At 46.1% G+C, this 20,319-nt stretch overlaps 1 protein-coding gene across 4 annotated transcripts in view; it reads left to right on the top strand.

Moving 5' to 3' along the window:
- Positions 1-19,400, top strand: part of SLC6A4 (solute carrier family 6 member 4) — a 438,254-nt gene extending 418,854 nt beyond the window's left edge. For all 4 annotated transcript variants that reach the window (XM_069615255.1, XM_069615253.1, XM_069615254.1 and 1 more), the window contains exon 14: positions 1,217-19,400. In XM_069615255.1, coding sequence (XP_069471356.1) covers positions 1,217-1,291 — 75 coding nt within the window. In that variant the 3' untranslated portion in view covers positions 1,292-19,400. The remainder of the gene's footprint in view (positions 1-1,216) is intronic.
- The last annotated feature ends 919 nt before the right edge of the window (positions 19,401-20,319 follow it).

Genomic DNA, 20,319 nt, shown 5'->3' with positions numbered 1-20,319 from the left:
CAGCTTGATAAGGTACTTCACCATGCGGCTAGTAGTTTTCACCAGTGTTACTGAATACATATTATTGAAAAAGCACAATTTGTATCACATTTTATCAAAAAAAGCCCCCCTTGGGCACTACTCAAACAGTTTGTCACAAAAAGAATGAATTGCCATTTGTAACTGTGGGCCACTTTTTCATTGGGGCTCGAGACAATTTTATGCCCCAATCCGACCCTGTCCTCTGTTGCCTTTTTTTACATTCCTCCCCAGACTAAGGCTATCCCTGTAGGGGCACACTACACCGTATTTCGGGCAAGCCTCTGTGCTGTTAGACCACTATGATGGCTGATGATGGAATATAAAACTCCTTACGTAACATATTCTGGGCATAGGAAATGTGGTGGAAACACTTGCATTGCCATCCCGGCTTCCTCCCTTGACCAAATTGTGTGATTATGAGCAACTTGAAGGACAATGTTTGTTTAGAAGGAGGTGAACGTGTTGCTCTTTGGGAATGTGTCTGATTTTACAAATGTTTGTTTGTTTTGTTATTTATAGTGCGCCCCAGACCCGAGGGTATCAGGGCGTAGAGAGCAACAAGAAAATGTTCAGCTTTGGTTACATTGCTGTACAGTTCTATATATTTATATATATATAGATTATGTACAAAAAGAATACAGGTAGAAGGGAGACGGACAAGGAATAGTGTGGTCGGTATGGGGCAGTCTATGTGTTAGCGGTCATTTTCCTTTATCCACTGAATGAAGTTGTGCCTAAAGTGTGGGTATGTTTGATCTACCCTTAATGCAGGAGGAAAGGAGTTCAAAGTTGGGCAGCTTTCACTGGGAAGCTGCTTCCTCCGGTTTTGGAGCGTTTAAATCTGGGCACTGTCAGGAGGTTGGAGTTGGCAGTTCTAGTAGGGCGGTTGGAAGACTGTCTCTTGAATATATGTGTGAAAAATGTGTGCATCACTTATAATTTGAAAGTGAATGTAGGGGGCGTCTAAGGCAAAGCTCAACTAAATGTGCAGTAAAAGCGTGGTCACTGTATGAGAAGAAATCTGTGTGGGGGAATCCATTTGAACAAGTATGCAAGATTGTCTTTCCACAATTGTCAAGACATGATGCACTACCTCAAAACATCTGCCCAGTGCTCAAAAAGCATGTGCCTTTACATTGCCTGCTGCTCTGCGCCCCTGACACTCTGCTGTCTGTTTGTGTCTCCTTCTGTACAGCGCATCATGAAGAGCATCACTCCCGAGACGGCCACGGAGATCCCCTTCGGCGGGATCCACATGAACGCAGTCTGACAGCACCTCTGCGTGCTCGCCGAGCAATGTGCCGAAGTGGGGCGGGGGGTATATTGTTCTTTGCCCGTGATGCTGGGGAACATCTTTTTATACTCGTAGTACCCCGGAGCAGCGCCTTAATCGCCTCCCCACGAGAAATCAGTTCCCAGACAATCCAGGAAGTACCCGTTCTGCTTGTGATGCCCGGACAGTGACACTGGATCAGCGATCCCGCACATGCGCAGATGCCTGGCTTTTGCTCTCAGCATTTTCAACGGAGATTTGAAGGACCCGCCCCTTCCGTTGACCTCAATGCTGCTGCTGCACCTGGGTGCTTCTACAGACCGTGCAGTTGCATCTGTGCGAGTGCTGTTGGAGATACGTGCATAGGCGGAAAGGTGCAAACCCACTCCTGGATACTCACAAGGACGCAGTGCACATTCCCACACTGGTGCAACTGAGTGCTCCCGTATCGCATTCACCTCCGGGAGAAGCTCATACTCATTTTCCTGGAGCAAGGGAACCACATTCTCAAGGAGCAAGGCCTCCTTGTGGACCACCTGGCAAGATTGATTTGCACCTCATTTGGGGAAGACACATCTCCAGTGGTTGTGGCGGTTGGGAGGAGAAAAGGAGTCAACCGATAACCGCGCCAGCGTGATGAAGGAATGTCCCACTCAACTCCCCCAACATTGTGAATTTGTCTGATGTGCAACATGTCCTCAACGCCATGGAAGTGGTCATCTGTGTTACAGGGAGCAGTGTGAGTGTTTAACCCTGGCTCCAACATATATATCTAAGAGAGGAGGTGTGGTCTTGTGGTTAAGTCGTGAGTTAGGGAGCCGAAAAACCAACTTCCATTCCCAGCTTTCCCATCTAACTAAACTGTGTGATCCTGGGAATATTATTTTATTGTCCATTGTGTCTTTAATTGGGAGCACTTTCAAATAGACTGAACACCAGTATTAAGAGGGATATAAAAAACTGGACATTCGCAGTCAGTCTGCCGTTCTTAAGCTACAAAAAAAACCACCAGGCTTTCCAGTACACTTACTGCTGGTCTTCCTTTCACCAGACTGTGCACCCCAGAGAGACGTGTTTTTCACAGCAGAAGTAGTACGAACAAGATCACTTTGGCCTGGTACTCTAGTGAGAGCAGTAGACCAAACCTTTGGGCTGCAAGTGTCTTCGAAAACTTCTCCAGTACTCCTGAGCTGCATTCAGCTTAGGTACACTAATAGTATTGTTGATAGAGTGTGCAAAGTCTGTTAAGACAAGGGTTCCTCTAACCTAGGTAATGTCCTGGTGTTGATCGAAAGGATGGAAACCATTTTGAACCTCACTACATAATAAAACTGTATGACATATATAGGGCAGAGCTAAATACTGCTCCCAGGTGGCATGCCTGGGCCGGATTACCAAAAGTGATCCTACTTTTCTCAGCAGTGCCGGAAAAAGGGAGAAGGGCCTCTTTTGCCAGTCACTTGTCCTTTTTCACCCGTCATTTCTCATTATCACTAAGTGGAGACGTCTATACTGGTATGCAGGGGCCCCTCTAGTGTGCCCATCCCTCCATGTGAGGAAAGAGGACTCTATCGCCTCCTCCATGCGGGTGGAGGGGTTCCTGGGACCACCGACTGGGGTCCACCAATGCAGGAATTCTAATCCAACTCATAGTTATTTGCATTGTAAAAAAAAACATTTCGCATGACGTTTAGTGAACCGCCATTATTCTAGATGTAATGGGTGTTTCTATTTCGTGTCCTTAGTTCTGCAGCTGCACAGATCACGAGCCAAGCAGTGTCCAGGCCCATCTAGACACATGCATGGAAAACCAACTTTGCCAAAAAAGTGAGAGACCCTCTACTGAGAACGAACATGGCCAAATAACCTATTCTATGTGATGGTGCTGAAATCGGCACTCTCTTCTCCAAAGAAAAGACATAAAACAGGACAAGCTTTTTGAAGCATTTTTAGTGTACCAAAGATTTTCCCCATTGCTTTTTATAGATCTCTGCACAGCCTGGGCCGCCTAAACATGTGTCACACTGCCCATGCTTGCGACAGCATAGCAAATACCAAAGCAAGCCCATGTTGGGGATGTTCCAGCCCTGGCTTCCGCAGGGACACTACTATAATAGTGTGGGGATGTTCACATTAAAAAGTGCACACCTTTTATTTCAACGTGTTCTCATTTTATATTTAAGACTGCATTTGTAACATAAACAAAATAGCAAGACAGATTTGTTTTATTTTTTTATGAAGTTCTATAGTCCTGAGTTACATTCATCCGAGCAGCCTCTTTGGGGCCTAGCCAGAGTGCAGCTGTGTTCCCGAAGCGCGACATGGAATTGGTCCTTCGTGCATATGAGAGTATGTTGCTGTGAGGAAACATTCAGTTTTCATACATGCTTACTGTAGTAAATAAAAGGTTTTAAATTCCAAAAGTCTGTTCCAACAGTGAAAACATGCTTTGTGCCAAAGGGGACTAATTCTTCAGGACTGAAAAAGGTTTCCCCAGAACCCGTCCTATTAGGCGGTTGATGTTGGCTACACGACCAATGGCTCGATGCGTATCTTGCCTCCCAGTGATGCCTTCTCCAGTCCATTGTTAGTCTATTTTAAGACCTGAAGAAATTCCTCTCTTTGATATGTTTCCTGTTGGGTAATTATCTACTGACTGTTGCAATAAAACAAAAATTGTAAGCACTGTGCAAAAACAGAATTTTACCAATAACAGCGCACCCGCGTGGACATGATGACCAATTCCATGTTGAGCTTCAGGAGCGCAACTGTAATGCACATAAAGTCCGCGAGTCCCTATGCGCAGGTTGCTTCCTATATTTGCTACCAAGAAGACTCGCCCAGCAGGGAGTTTGTTTTGCAATCGGCAAAAAATGCAACATCTGCTCTCAAATTAAGAAGGAAACGTAGAACAGGGGCCTTCCTCCGCGCTCATTTCTTTATACATTGATAGTAACCTCGCTCATACAATGATCCACTGTGTGCGTCACACGGGGCGTGCAGCACAATAAACTGAAGCTAGTATTAAACTTTGGTGCGGGGAAGCAGGTCAGGAATAAATCTCATATGGCGATGAACTCCCTGAAAAGTGTCTAGCTTCAGTGGATGAGGGGCCTCTCACTACAGTGCTGTAGGCACCACCCAAAAGCCAGCTGCAAGAGCCCTGGGCAGCTCAGCAGGAAACCTGCAAACTGATGCACCCTCACCCTCGCCTGAGAGTGTCTTCTGGGCATGCAGGCTATCCCATGTGGAAAATGGCTATCAACGTATTCCAGGGCCACGCTGCAGGTACTTTAGTGCTCCGTTTACTGTGTCTGTCTGAACACTGCTTTCGGGAATCGTTTCAGGATGCTGACGGTGACACGTAGTTCTTAGAAGTGATAATAAGCTGCCATGTTTGTGATCCATAAACATTGTCCAACTCCAGGCCTTGAGGGCCGAATCCATGCCGGTTTTTCAGGATACCCCTCATTAATATTCATTAGATACATTTGCATATAATGATTCTAAATGTATGCACATTTTTCCTCGTGAATTTTATTGAGGGATACCCAGAAAACCTTGCAGGATTCCGGCCCTCGAGGCCTGGACTTGGACAACCCTGGATCTAACATACAATAAATAGCAATGCTGCATGCACTATCCCATCATTCATTCACCCTTAACTTGGTCTCCTGAAACCCCCACAGATCTCACCTCTCAAGAGCAGGCAAGCCTAATAGAAGGCTGTACATCTCGCTTGTACCTCCTTGAATAAAATGGCAACAAATTCTTGAGGGCAATATTTGTGCAAACATGGAGAGGGTTGTCTGCAGGGAGCAGAGGAATACTGAATTCAGTTCATATTGCCAGCTGTGAGCACAATTTTGTAGTTTGAGCTCCAACACACCCACACAGAAATGTAACTTTACCTAGAGCCTGACACGTTCCTTGCCTGGGATCGCAGAATGACCCATCACTTGCTTCTGCCTGGGCGCATACTGCAGGATCCTGCTGCCCAATTAAATTTCATGGGCAATGCTTTGCATCCATGCACGTGTTGCCCCCGTGGTGTTTCTTTCCACGCCACCACCACAGAGTGATAGAGGAACAGAAAAGCACTGCTCTCCTGCTCACCCTGCCTCTTCTGAGTCGTTCTCAGCTACTACTTCCCAACCCCTTGCTCCCGCTTTGCACTTTCCTAGTCCAGTCGTCGGGTGGCGAGAGCCCTGCTGACACATCAATGTATAAAAGACCTGCGTTGGCAGGTGGGATCTACCCCCATAGATTAATTTCTGTATGATTCGGATGGAGAGCCGTCCTACTGTCAACATCAATATTGTAATGACTTTGGACGGCAGATGAAAGGTGCTACCTTCATCAATTCATTTCTAGCCCAGGTAGTGGGTGTCTCTTCCGTGCAGCCCCCTAGCAAGGATACTGCGGGAGAAGGATAATGCCCACTGCAGTAGCATGGATAATACTTTCTGCTTCCTGTTCCCCAACTCTCGTATGCCCTAAAAATGCCCTGTCCCTTCAGACAGTCCATTGCCCCCCACTAATTCTCTTCTGCTCCATAACTGACACTGTTCTAGGGGTAAATCTCTTGCCCCACTGGCTCTATCTTGCCCACACCCGTGCAGCCCCTTCCCTCAATGCCACCTTCTTGCCCGATTCCAGTATTCAGCAGCGTCCCCGCTGAAAATCTCCCACCTCCAATTGAATTGATTCCTGCCATCTGTTGCTGACAACCCCTTCCCCACTCCTCCATAACGCAAGTTTAAACCACTTGGCTTTGTTAATGTGTATTTTATCAGCAAACCGAGTTCGTATGTGCGTGCTTCTTTCCTTGGTCATTGTTATGGGTGTATTGTGGTTCTCACTTTTCAAACTATAAAAGCGTGTACTCATCGAAACCTGTGTGCTGACTGCGAAGGTCAGCCTCTACCTGTTCAACACGTGGGGGTCCATGTTTGCAAAGGTGGTGGCTCTCATGTCTGCTCTATAACTGGTGTTGCACAATAGTTTGATTTTATGGAAATGTGGCCTGGGATATTCTGGGATCCGCTCTTATTGTGTTATTCCAGGATCCGCTCTTATTGTGTTATTCCGGGATCCGCTATTATTGTGTTATTCCAGGATCCGCTCTTATTGTGTTATTCCGGGATCCGCTCTTATTGTGTTATTCCGGGATCCGCTATTATTGTGTGTATCTCTAGATTTCAGTGCTGCTTGATGACAATGCCCTTAATACGTCTTTACAAAGCACCGTAGAAGTAACCGCTATAAAGCCAAAGAGTCCACCCTGGTCTTCTCCCCCCTCTGTTGGGGACAGCGCAGCGCCACGATGCTGCTAGGGAATGTCGACCGATAAAGCAGTTTCTTCAGATGCAATCGCTTCTAGGTCAATGTCAGACTATCCATGGCGGGCCAGCATTTAGAAAAAGGATAGGTCTTGAGAGCTTTCATAGATGTGTTTGTTGTCTGGGCAGATACATATAGTTGAAGAAAGTTCTTCGATAGAGAATGAGTGACATGTACCGTTTCCTGTTTGGTCTTTGGCATGATGACCTGAGTTGATCTGTCAATAGATTTGTTCTTGCCAAGCCTACACGTTTTTTCAGTTTCTTTTCGTATCGCCTCTTGGGTTAATGCAACTGTATTTGTGTGTGTGTTTGTGCATATGTGCATATATTTATAAATATAAATATTGCAAGCTTTTTCTTAATATTCGCAAAACATTTCTCAAAGGCCTTCATAATAGTACAGGATATCAAAAGGCCCTTTAATTAATAACCTCATTGCATCAATTTCATCTATCGCTTCATATTTTGATGAAACTCGTATGAAAAAGAATAGCTCCATTGCTAATCCTCTGTTTATTACTTACATTACTAGTTTTTAATACCTTTATTAGTCCTTTCACCTAACCTGCAGAACCTAGTTTGTCTTCCAATTCAAATTCACTTGCAAAGTCATTGGTGTGTCTTTGCATGAATGTAAGCGTATCAGTGGGGAAGTATTTATTTACATTTTTTCAGGACACAAAGGAAACACATTGGAAAAAGGAGAAGAGAGCACAGTAGAAAAAGGATACCTCTGTGCCAATGCTTTTACACCTCATCCAAAGCCATACTGGTGTGTTTGCAATGCTGTGAGGACATGCAACGGCATTCACCAGTCAGGAGGTTTGGGTGACTTTCCGAACCTTTAACGGCAGCGTTAGAAGAAGAAAAAAAAGTGAAATTGACCCCATTGAATCGTTATGTTTCCAGGGGTTGAAAAGAATGCCTCTTTCATAAGTTATTTATCACATGATCTTCCAAATAAACCTCCATATAAACACTGTAAGCACAAAATGCTCTGTACAAGGTCATGGCTGATTGTGTCATGGTCGTGGCTAGCTGGTGTCGGGGTCATGGCTGTTGGCGCCAGAGTCATGGCTAGGTGGTGTCGTGCCATCCCTAAAATGTCATTGCTACTTTCAGTTGCAAAAAAGATTCATCCTTAAAGTGGAGCATCTGGTCCAGGGGCCTCAGAGTGCCATTGGACCTTACCACTGGGAAAATAATATGCAACCAGGGTCCTTCACTATCTGCATTTCTCCACATCACCTCCTTAAAGAGAGCGCAAAGTGAATGTAGATCTCTCCTACATGGAGGCCTACACATCTGCAATAGAGTTCCCGCCCGCCTGTCTGCCAGCACAGATCAGCAGTGACTGTGTCAGAGGGGATTGTAAGGCCTACCTTTTTCATGAACATTTGGCAGGCTAAGCTTCCTCTTCCGGAGTGTGTTCGTCTGCTCCTGGACTGAACTGTTCTGATCTTTCTAGCCATCTCTGTATCTGCTCTGAGCTAGTGTCCTTTACAGAAATTCAGATTCGTTCCCATACAGTTTCCCGTGCGCGCGCGCGCGGCGCGCCTGGGAGGAGTGGATAATGCGCACCCAGCTGTGGTGCAGTGGAGCACTGATCAGTAAGGGAAATACAGTAGAAGAATAATGACAAATAGCTCACAATACCATCATCATAGAGGCGGTTATTAGAAGGGGTAGGGATGCAGAAATGCCTGTCGGCTGAGTCTAAAGAAACCCACCCTTACAGAATCCTAAACCATCACCCCGTCGGATATCAGTTCGCATATATTATATAGACAGTTATCCAGTGACTAAAGGATGGGAATTAACCATGGAGTAATGAAATGTATTTAAGTAGGTCAAGAAACACGCAGCATCTCCAAAATTCAGTATCCTCTGATAAGTTACAAAAAAAGATATTTAGACCCTCATCGTACGTTTTCCTAAATGCAGAAAAAACAAAAAATAAGCTGATATATTGTAAATATTACCCCACGTTGTTAAGCGGTATGCGAAAAATGAGGTGAGAAAATAACCCAATTTTTTACTGCATGCCATAAAATTCACAATGAGGGTCTTGTTGTTAAGCGCGTATCTCCTCATTGTGAATTTCATTGTATGCATTAAAGTTGGTAATGGAAACGGCTCATATTTTAGCCCATACCTCTTTATAAGAGTATAAATAAAATTGGCAATAATTCTATTACCCCATTTTTGATTGCTTACCGCAGACATCACAGCAATGCTCTTACTATTTCAAATGGCTTCTTAGTCATTGCACTTTTACAAGTGGTGCACTATCAGACGCCATTACACGCTGTTTTATGTGATAAATGGTCATTGGCCTTTCGGTGTTAAGTTAAGGGACGCATGGTATCATTCATTTGCCATTTGCTGGTAGCACAGAGCAACGTAGGAGCTACTGCTTGCCTCATGCCTCATCAGGCTACTGCTCCTGATGCATAGCTTCCCTGCCACGGCTGTCACGGCTGTCCCGCTGCCTCCACCCCTGCATCTCTGCGTTCTATTGCTCCCCCCAATAGCTCATCCGGCTACTGATGGCCTTCCACCATGGCTTGTCAGGCTATTCCAGCTCCCGCCATAGCTCAACACGTATCCCTGCCTTGCCATAGCTCATTAGCTCTTTCTGCCCGTCATCCGTCAACATTACTTCCTGCCCCTGCCATAGGTGAACATCGTTTCCTGCTCCCTCCATGGCTCATTGATTATTTCTGCTCCTACCGTAGCTCATCACCTATCCCTGCTCCACCATAGCTCATCACCTATCCCTGCTCCACCATCGCTCATCACCTATCCCTGCTCCACCATAGCTCATCACCCATTCTTGCCCCACCATAGTTCATCACCTATCCCTGCCCCACCATAGCTCATCACCTATCCCTTCCCCACCATAGCGCATCACCTATCCCTGCCCCACCATAGTTCGTTAGCTATTCCTGCCCAACTATAGCTCATCAACTATATCGACTCCCGCCATAAGTCATCCACCATTCCTGCTCATGCCGTAGCTCATCAGCTATTTCTACCCCCATCATAGGTCAACATTACTTCCTGCCCTGCCATCAATCATCAGCTCTTTCTGCCACCGCCATAAGTCATCATGGCTTCCTACCCTTGGCATCACTCATCAGCTCTTTCTGTCGCCGCCATAAGTCATCATGACTTCCTACTCTTGCCATCACTCATCAGCTCCTCCTGCCGCCGCCATAGGTCATCATGGCTTCCTGCACTTGCCATAGGTCACCGCTCTTCCTGCCACCGCCATAGGTCATCATGGCTTCCTGTCCTCGCCATAGGTCATCAGCACTTCCTGCCACCGCCATAGGTCATCATGGCTTCCTGCCCTCGCCATAGGTCATCAGACTCCAGCTCTTTCCACTACATCATCAGGCCACTGCTGCTCTTTCACCCCAGCTGATCTAGCTATCCCTACACCCATCGTAACTCATCAAGCCACCACCACTTCATTACCCATCAGGCTGAGGCTACCCCCGATAGCCCATTATGCTACCCCAATGCTTCCCACCACCACGGCACAGCACACAAGGCAATTGCTGCCACTCATTGCCTGTAGGTTTACTCCTTTCCGCCTCCTGATAGCATGCCAGGCTGCTGAAACAGCCTCCTCCCATCCCCGAAGGTTCACTAGACTATTGTTCCTTCTAAACTCATCAGGCTACTATAGCTCATCACATCACTGCTTACCCCACCTATCTACTGCACTTTCCACAACTCTTCAAGCTACTCCCAAACACAAGCACACACTAAGAGCACATTACACCCTGGCTACATGCATAGCTAGCTCTAATTCCCTGCACGCTCAACCCTGATCACCTATAAAGTGAGCCTCACCCACCTGCAGACTAATCTTTATTAGCGTGCTCACTAAGTCATTATAGCCACAAGACTGAGCCTTATCTTGCAGACTGATTCATATTAGCGTGCAAGCTGAACTCTATTAGCCTTTACACTGAGCCCTGATAGCCTCCTTGCTCAGCTCCACTTATCTGACCACTGAGCCCCAGTAGCCTGCTTACTGGGCTCCAGTATTTTACACACAGAGCCGTAGTAGACTGCAAACGGCGCCCCCTGGGGTCTGAAGTGTGAGACCTAACAACCTGCAGACTGGGCCCTCATAGTCCACAGACACTTGCCAATAATTCCCAAAAGCCTTTTCAGTGCCATGAAACATGTCCTGCACAGTTGCTGTGATTGGTTATAGGCCTCACCTAAAAACCAAGCCATTGGGAGGAGAAAAAGGAATATATGTTCCCTATGAAGGAATAACAAGACAGGTGTATTTGTAGAGCGCAAGAGAGGTGTCTTGGTGCTATTAACAGATAACAGATGTTTTACTGTTACCCGACTCAATGGTACTAATTCTATCGACCTCAGAAGGATGAAGGGCTGAGTGGACCTGCCAGGATTTGAACCTGTGCCAATGAGGTCAAACACAGGCCTCTGTGGTGGAGGCATTATCCTTTCCCTCCCTAAATACTCCTCTGCTAGATCCCTGCGCTCCTCTAACTCCAACTCTCTGACTGTCAAACGCTTCCCCAAGCAGAGCGTGGGGGCCAGGTCTCTCTCCTCGGCCAGTTCCTCCCTTTGGAACAGCCTCCCTGCCCCTCTCAGACTTGAGCCAGACCTCCTTAAATTCTGGAAACTTCTCAAAACTCTGCTCTTCTCTACCTCTTTCCCTTCCCTGCTAATCATCCCACTGCTGCTGTGACCAGTGGTCTGATCCTCATGAATTTTAAAGGATCCCAGTCCCTTCCTCCCAGTCAATACCGCACCCCCACCACGCTGCCGCTGCTTGGTGGCTCCACATCCCACTCTTGAGAGTCGCCTGTACTAGCACTTTCCCTGAGGTTCTCCTCCTGGGCTCCCCTTATCACTTCCCTCCCGGGCCCTTCTCCAGCACTTGTCCCCTTTACTGCTCCTGCATCCTTCCCCATCCCCGGCACCTTTCCTCCATGCACTTGCACGTCCGAACGCCGCAAGGCCGTGTAGGACCATGACTGTAGCCCTGTGGCACTTTGAAACACAACTCTGTTGTATAAAGGGCCGATAAAATAAAATAAATGAATGAACTGCGCCACAGACTCACAATAACAGACCCTTACTTTTCCCGCACGTCCATCAACTGATGGCCACCAACGTCCCTCTTCAGTCATAAGGGAGCATAGAGACAAGCATTTCAAGAAGGTTAGTCCTGACCCCCGAGTGCGACCTCTGCAGACACAAAGAAGGAGCTCCAGGTGGGGTGTTATAGCCACTACGCAATCCTCTGCAGCTTCACTGTGCTGCTGCCAGAGGGACTCCTACACCCTCACAGCTGTAGGCCAAAGAAGTGAACATGGGAAAGAGAATGCATGAGTCCAGAGAGCGCATGAGCGTGTAAGCAAGAGAGGGTGTCAAGAAAGGGAGTGCATGACTGGTATGTCTAAGAGATGGTATATAAGGTGTGGATGCTTTGCATACATGTGTGGGTGTTCATATGTGTGTTTGTGTGCGAGAGGCAATCTACGGAGACTGTAAAAAAGTGGGTCCCTGTAAGACATCTCTATGAGAGGTTACAACGGGAATGACATCTTAAGGAAATGATAAGGTGTTTCAGTGACTGGCTGAATGGGAATGGAGGGATATCTTACACACATATACACACACACACACACGCACACAGTGGCGCATGAATGACTGGCTGAGGGTGGGACATGAGTGGAAGTGCCACCAAAGAAAGAGTTGAAAGACATGAGACATTAGAATGCGAGACATAACACAGCACAAGCGATCGGATTAGAAGAATGGGTGTAGACTACCAGGAGGGAATGGAGAGTTCATGGTTATGAGTAGCTGTTGCTGTTCTCTGCCTGCTGCCTGAGCGTGTGGTTGGGCTTTCTTTCATTAAAACTGTGCAGCGTGATTGTGTGTATATGCTCGGGAACAACTGGAGGGTAGTGCTTACCATGGAGCGGGTCTAGGCAATGTGCCTAGACACCATATCCCTCCTGAAAGCAACAACCAAAATATCAAACAAAACAGACACACTGGTGCAGAGGTAAGCCTTACAGCTCTTCCCCACTGCTCTTCAACTCAATTAAAACATAGTCAAATGAGTGGGCATTAGGCAGTATGTTAGCGGGTGATACCTCACATCAGGTGGCATCAGATAATATTGTCCCCAGATATATGATCTCCATACATATTGTCGCTGGGAAAAGGTCATGGCGATATTATATATGGTGTCCATATATATGGGGACAAGGGAGGCGGGGGCTGCAGGGGTGTCCCCTGCTCCCTTTGAAGAAAATAAAGGTTTTGGGGATTGCACGGTCACCCCCGCATGTTCCATGAGATAATGCCTCTGCAAAAAACAGCCATTTTTCAGCGACTATTTTGCCAGGCGACATTTTTGCGGGGCATTATCACATGGAGCCTATCAGGTCAGGTTCTGACCACCTTCTGTGCATGGCCGTTTACTGTGGCAGCAGGATCCTGCTCCCACCTGCGCGTCACTAGACCTGATGGTACTTTTCCCATCCCATATCTCGTGTTATAGGAAATTAACATTGTCCGTTTAGTTGTCTACTTCTGTCTTGACCATCTTAAAAAGCTCAACATTCCTTGTGATGGTCAGCGTCTCTCTCTCTCTCTCTCTCTCTCTCTGTGGTGATCATGGTCCCTTTCTTGGTGATGATAACTAACAATGTTTGTTCAAATGACCCGTGTGACCTGCCTAGTTCTTTCTGTGGCTTCTGGTGCTTTACCAGGGCTTGGCTTCCCTGCCCAATGGTGGACCTCTGGGCCTTGCATCTCCTACCCACATGTTTGTCATTGACTCTTTGTGCTCGCGCTGTACATTCACCTCTTGAAGGGATCTTCCATTTCGGATAGATAGGGGTCACTGACCTCATGTGTTTCCCTATCTGAAGTAAGAGACAGACAACACTGCAAGTCGAAAGAGTGAGTCAGGTAGTGAGGTGTGAGGTACAGTACACACTAGGACAGGGGTCTGCAACCTTTGACTCTCCAGATGTTTTGTACTACAACTCCCATTGACCATAGATAGTATAGTCAATGGTGAGGGAACATGGGGGTCCTGTCCAAAACATCTAAAGATCTGCAGGTTGCAGACCCCTGCTCTAGGAGGAAGGGGCTAAGGTCCATAATGCGAGTTAAACATTAGGGGTGAAGCCCAGGGGTGGCAAGGACTTACATTAGGTACAGCAAGGAGACTGTGGGAGGGATCAGAGAACGGTGCAAGTGGGATTAGAGATTTGTGCTACAATGGATTTGATGACTCAATTAGTTCCCTTATTTAATGATTATTTGTGGGGAGGGTGTTTCCTGCTATTCAGATGGTATTCAAATGAGGATAACTTTCTATGGTGACCACATTAATCCATGTCACAAGGACCCAAGCATTTTGAGAGTTGTAGCCTTTGTTAAATTCAGTTGAGAAAATGTAATGTATGCACATGATGGCAACAGCTTCTAAAAAGAAAGCCTCGGATTGCAAAAATGGTGGTCCTGGTGATATTGAATCTTCTGGTCACCCATGGCCTCTCCTATGTGAAAATGTAATTTGAAACATTGAGACGCGACAGGCTACCCAAAACCCTGCCTTTCCCTGTGTTGCTTTCCATCCCAGTCACCCAGCAAATGTTGAGCTCCACTACATGTACACAACTGACATATTCACAAACCCAGCACCCCATAAATCTAAATAAATAGGCTGATTGTATGAGGAATTTCATCCATTGGCAATCCAATAATAGGCACATACTTGGATTAAAAAATACTCTCCTCCAGAGGCTCCAATTTCATAATTTAAAGGCGAGGGTCAATGTTGTGTTATATTATTACGGTTTGTGGTACTTGCTTCATGCCTCTACCAGATCACTTAAGACCACTTTTTGCCATCTAGTTTCTGATCACAATGTATACCACTGTGTTGGCATCAGTGCGCAGCAATCCTCGCCCTTTAGGGTGGTGGGTGGTGAGAGCATTCCTCAGGAGAGAATCCGGTTTTGCAAGGGTCCCCCCCCCCCAGATCCCTGCAATCTGACATGACCAGTGACTAGGTCAATGGCTGACACAGATACACAGAGGGAAGAGCACAATATTTTGCCAACACCTTACTTAGGTAGGAGGGTCCATACATTTAAAGAGCTCTGCCGTTGAGGCCAGTATTTCAAGGTCAGTTCACCTTTGCAGTGAGAGTTAGAGGAAAGCTTGCAGGGCTGGTGTATGGTGGGATATGGCAGTATTTGAAATTGACAAAGAAAACAGAGATCCCAAGCTGTCCATGTCAGGTGTGTAAAGTATTATATGAATATGGGAGACAGTGGAGCGCATACTTTACATGTCAGAAGACATGCTTGGAACATAAATGAGGATAGAACTAGTCTGAGATTATATCCAAGTGAGGTCTCACCCTGCCAACCTGTTCGCTATTGGCAACCGATCAAGATGCCCTGGTCACTGGCACTAGTAAGTCGGCGGCGATGCAGCCACTGTCAGTCGCCAAGCTGAGATAGTTCAGTACAGTGGCTTGAACCAACTCAGTCGCTCAGTTAGGCCTGCCTGCAATCCATCCAGACAGCTGGTTAATTTACATATTTGCCCAGGACCGAATTGGGCCAGATTATCCAGGATCCAGCTAAAAATCTCTCCTCTGAACTCATATCTAGAAAAATCCTTTTGCTCTCTTCAATCAGTTTATTATGTTCGGACTGCTTCAAATGGACAGAAGGCAGGAATCAAAACCAGGTCGATAGGACCAGGGGTGAGACACTTACCCATACAATCATGTGGATGTGCGATCACAATGCCTGTCAAATTGCTCATTTCTATATAAAGCTTTTTAGGTTTGAAGGGCGTGAACATGTTTTACTTTGTCAGCAACATCATAAGGAATCGTTGCTCTCTTGTTTTTTGTTCCAGAGGTTCGTGATAAATCTTCTGAGCTGCAAATGTCCATGGAGGTGTGTGAGAACAACCCCCCCATCCACTCTCCCCCTCCATTGCTAGTGGAGCTCCAAAGTAAATCATTTCCAGTACCAGCCCTCATCGCTCCTATATTGACCATTATCCCCTCTGTCAGGCTCCTTCCCTGGCCGACAGAGGAGGGGACTCAAGTGGTAAATAGATCAAACTCTGGATTCAGAAAAGGCTTTTTACCCAGGATCTGATTATGGCCATCATCATATTCTCAGGCACGATGCCAGCAGTTAGGGAAAGATTAAGCACTTACGTTAAATTCATCTGTACTGAAGAGGAACGTGGCTTCAAAACCAATCTAGGGCAGCTACTTAATGGGCCTCTTTAAGGGCGCCAACCTGTCGAGGCGACATGGGTGTGACGGACATCAGCTGAGAATTCATTGTGGTAAACACATTTTTTGCAATCTCAAAGAAAGCGACCTTGATCCTCCCCTTGAAATTGGGTTAGTGTTCAATGGGAAAATAGAGGCAACTATTTGCATAACTCCAATGCATTGACTAATACATCTAAAGATATGGACAGCACTTAATGGATTCAGATAGACAACCTCCAATCTCTTACAGGAAGGCAGTAAATACCTTATGAAAGACAAGCGGATGCGCTGGCACAATGGGCCTGGCAATGTTTACCAGATTCTATAATTGTGTTCACCAACATGGCATTCATCAAAATTAAAAATGGATCTGTCCCATAATCTCTGGATCTGATCTCAAACTCCCTGATCCTGCTTGCACACCCAGATACAAAATCCAACAACTTTCCCTGAAATGGGGAGCATAGTGTTCTTGCTTCATGATCAGCATTCTATGCTCTTGCTCCAAAAATTGGGTGGCGCCCTCTCCAATATAATTGGCCATTCATTGGCCAAGCCCATTCTCTGCATCAAAGCACCACTTGCTATACATGTGAAGCTAGCCATGAACTGCACTTATGCATGTGTTTTGGATACCCACCCTTGATGGGGATTTTATCATGACCCACCTCAACGGTACACACTGGGCCTCATCACGACCTCGGCGGTAACGCAGGTGGTATTAGCGCGGGGGCTATTAGCGCGACCGCCATAGCCCCCAGCGCTAATAGCGCGGGATCACGAGTTGGGCGGACTTGGAAGTCCACATTCCCCATTGAGCCCATTCGGGAATGCCCCATTCCCCATTGGGCTCAATGGGGAAATTTCGCGCTCATACCGCCGGCGGATTTCCCGCCAGCGGTACGAGCGCGAATTATCGGCGGATTTCACACCAGCTCAGAGCTGGGTTGAAATCCGCCGAGGCCCTGATTCGGCGGACCCTTAAATCCAGCGGTAATAGCGCTACCGCCGAGGTCGTGATGAGGCCAACTGTAAAAACCTTAGACGCGGGAGAAGGTGCAGAGACAGAGAAAATAAAGAGAGGGGAAGAGCGAGAGAGAGAGTGTGTGTTTACAGATACGAAACTGAGAGGATGGGTCCAGTTTTCAGAAGAGGCAGAAGACCCAATTCACGTGTTATTTGCACAAAGAGAGTTGGACCTTAGGGATTTCAGAGAAACAAAAGGCTTTTTGGTTCCCTTCTTACTTTCAGTGCTCCATAAATTACCTTTCTCCGATGCATGTTGATGTGCAGTGTTTATGAGTAGCTCGGAGAATCATTGTTACTTTATGTTAATGGGATATTTATAGACGACACCTTGACCCGAAGCTCTCATGGCTCATTCTATGTGATCTTTCTAGAGAACTTTAGATGTAAGCGGGTTCATGAAGTGGTTCCCTTACTCCGGGGGACAGTGATCTGGACACATCGACACCCGATAGAACATGTTCTGAGCGGTGAGCACAGAAGCTATTATTTTTATTTATTTTTATTTATTTTATTTGCCTGTCGGGTTTGTCAAAAAACGTACAGTTTTCATACAAAGCCCTATAACAATACATCAGATTTTAGACCATCAGATCAACTCAAACAGATTTGAGATATTTACATATTTCCAACAAAAATGTGTGAATTAAATATTCCGGTGTTGCTTTTGTTTGTAAAGGATCTAGCGGGCCGTCTATTGTTTGCCAGGAACCATACGCTAAAAACATCCCATAAGATGATTCTACCTGCCTTAGACATGTCGCCTGGCAAATAAATCCCAGTCTCTTCGGCCAATTCTGCATCGCCGTCAATAAGGATTCCGGAATTCCCTTGTGATGAGGTTCGATTGGTTTTTGAGACCTATTGTGACATTGTTCATTAAACAACGCCAAACATTTATCAAAGGATTGCACATGCAAAAGTTGTGAAGATGTCTATTTTCGGTGAGGAATGGCCACTTTTTGTTTACTAGCTGTAGGGAGACTCCTCAGATAGTACCCTCTTACATGTTGCACTTTTAGCCCAAGCCAGACCTCTCAGACAGGCTCAATCATTGTAGACGCTTTGTGAGTCACCAGTGTAATGGAGCTGATCATGCTGTGAGGGTGAAGAAGCTGGAGGGTGTCTAACTCAATAGAGATTCATGTGAGCATCTATTACCTTTTCTTTGACGACAAGTGTTTGGTTGTTTGGAGTGGCAATTACCGACGCCCATGGCGATGCAGAGCTATGGTTGCAGGTGAAATAATCACTTTCCTTAAACAAGGCTAGAAGAGGATGGCCATGGTTTTCATCATGGAAGCCAAAACACCCATCAAGAGAATACTGGTTTCCACTCTCAGCGCAGACCATGGTGCACAATGAGGTGCTTCAGGATAGGGTGCAAGAATGCGTTTGACACATCCCTGCAGACCCATAGCCCCACGCTTAACATGGCGTCCTTCCACTTCCCTAGGAATCCCTAGGAAGCTCCGTCCTGAGATTTCATTTAGCAAAATGATGCATTCTGGGAAATGTATTCTTGGTTCACTGCCATTGAACCAATCAGACCAAAGACCCAAATAGCAATGGCTTGTGAAAGGAAAGCCATGATCAGAAATCTAGCTTTTCGGTGACATGGGGCCATCTGTACAGCCTACTGAAAAACCATTCCCTGACGCTATAAATTCTGTCATTTAAAGTCATGCTCTACAAACAATTCGTGATTTTTGAGACCCACAGCTGTCCCACCTGTCTACATGTGTAATTATATAACTGCTGTCGTAGGATCACGAATGGCCTTCCTCAGAAACAGCACTGTGCCTTTCAATGATCTTCATCCACCAATCAGGTGCAGCATTGCCATGTTCCCAAATGTTTTGCATAAACTGATGGCCACTACTTACATACTGTGGTTTTCCCAATAATTCCAATGTGCGATTGTACAGGATTCGATACTCACTATCTGAAAATATCATTCAGAATCTCTCAGCCCATTTTCCTAGCAAGAGGGGAACAGCATCATGCAGGATGCTTTGACGTGTAAGAGCTAGCTCGATGAGGCTAGACTGTTTCTGATGATTCGATGTCCCCCCACCACACTGGTATTTCTCCCATTGCCCGAGCGGTAATGCCCAAAACCTGCTTCACTGTGAAAAGTCTTGACCAGGGGACCAGTTCAAACCTCAATTGTCTGTCTTTGGGTAAGCTGAGAATGACCCTCCATTCCTCTGCGTCCCGTCTTAACTGGAGTTATATGTGTCCATACCTCAAGAGTATATCCCTCCTTGGCATGTATATGATACCCATGTATTCGCGTATACAGCCGCTGTATCTCTGAATGTTGATGAGATGGATTGTAAGTCCTCGGTCTGTGCCTTGTATTGTAAAGCTGTCCTTATAATAAATTTAATATCATATCAAACCTTTCCGTGTCTGCAGTCTTATTGCAAATGCTGCTGGTCTCTGATGTAACTGTGTGAAGGGTATGTTCTGAACAGATACAGAATTGAAATCCAGGGGCAATACTTCTTAATCCGCGCAGGCACCGACGTTGGATGCAGGGTGAAAAAGGGAGAATCTACAAGAACAAAATAGTTATAAGAGGTAAAGAAAAAGGAAGCAAAGCCGCCATGTCATAAAAGCAAAAAGCTGCAACGTAGACATTACCACTAAACCCACATTGTAAAATCATGCTAAATATTTTGGTTACTAGCCTCAAACTTTAGATACCCACGCCAACATGCCATTTTTCACGAAAATCCCTCTCATCCCCTAAGACCATGAGCAGCACAGGATTGATCAGCTCTCTCTCGACGCTATCTCGCAATGAACTCCTCATCGAACTGAAGCAAGATTTGGCCCCGTTAGCAGCTACCAAGTATTTTAGTGAGTACAACATCAGTTTTATTCAGTCTACAAAGCACCTTAATTAGTGGCTTTTCAGGAGAGCGCCATTCAGGTATCACACAAAAGAATGTCACAGACACAAAAACTACTATGACCTGTTCAGCGGGAGGCTACAGAAGAGCAATGGAGCAAGGTAGGGCCAGCGTACAGGGGCTCAGACAGAATTTCTGTCCAAAGTCAAAGGCCACTTCTCTTTCGTTAGCTACATAATACTTAAGGGAGATGCAGCCAAGAATTTAAGCCCTCGTTCTCTTCTGCACAATGTTACCTGCATTCAGAGAGAACTTTGCTCGTTGCACCAACAAACAGTCTCCTAGAGTTGGTTTTTCAGAATGGCCAACGTACATGCAGACGATCTATGAAATTAATTATTTTAAAATGTTTTTCATACATAATCCTTGAGGATTTCTTGACAAGCGTAGGAGATTTTACTC

The sequence above is a fragment of the Ambystoma mexicanum genome, chromosome 9, assembly GCF_040938575.1.
Source record: "Ambystoma mexicanum isolate Mex_15411 chromosome 9, UKY_AmexF1_1, whole genome shotgun sequence".
NCBI classification, from domain to species: Eukaryota; Metazoa; Chordata; class Amphibia; order Caudata; family Ambystomatidae; genus Ambystoma; species Ambystoma mexicanum.
The sequence above is the reverse complement of the archived record's forward strand: the minus strand, read 5'-3'. Positions and strand labels throughout refer to the sequence as shown.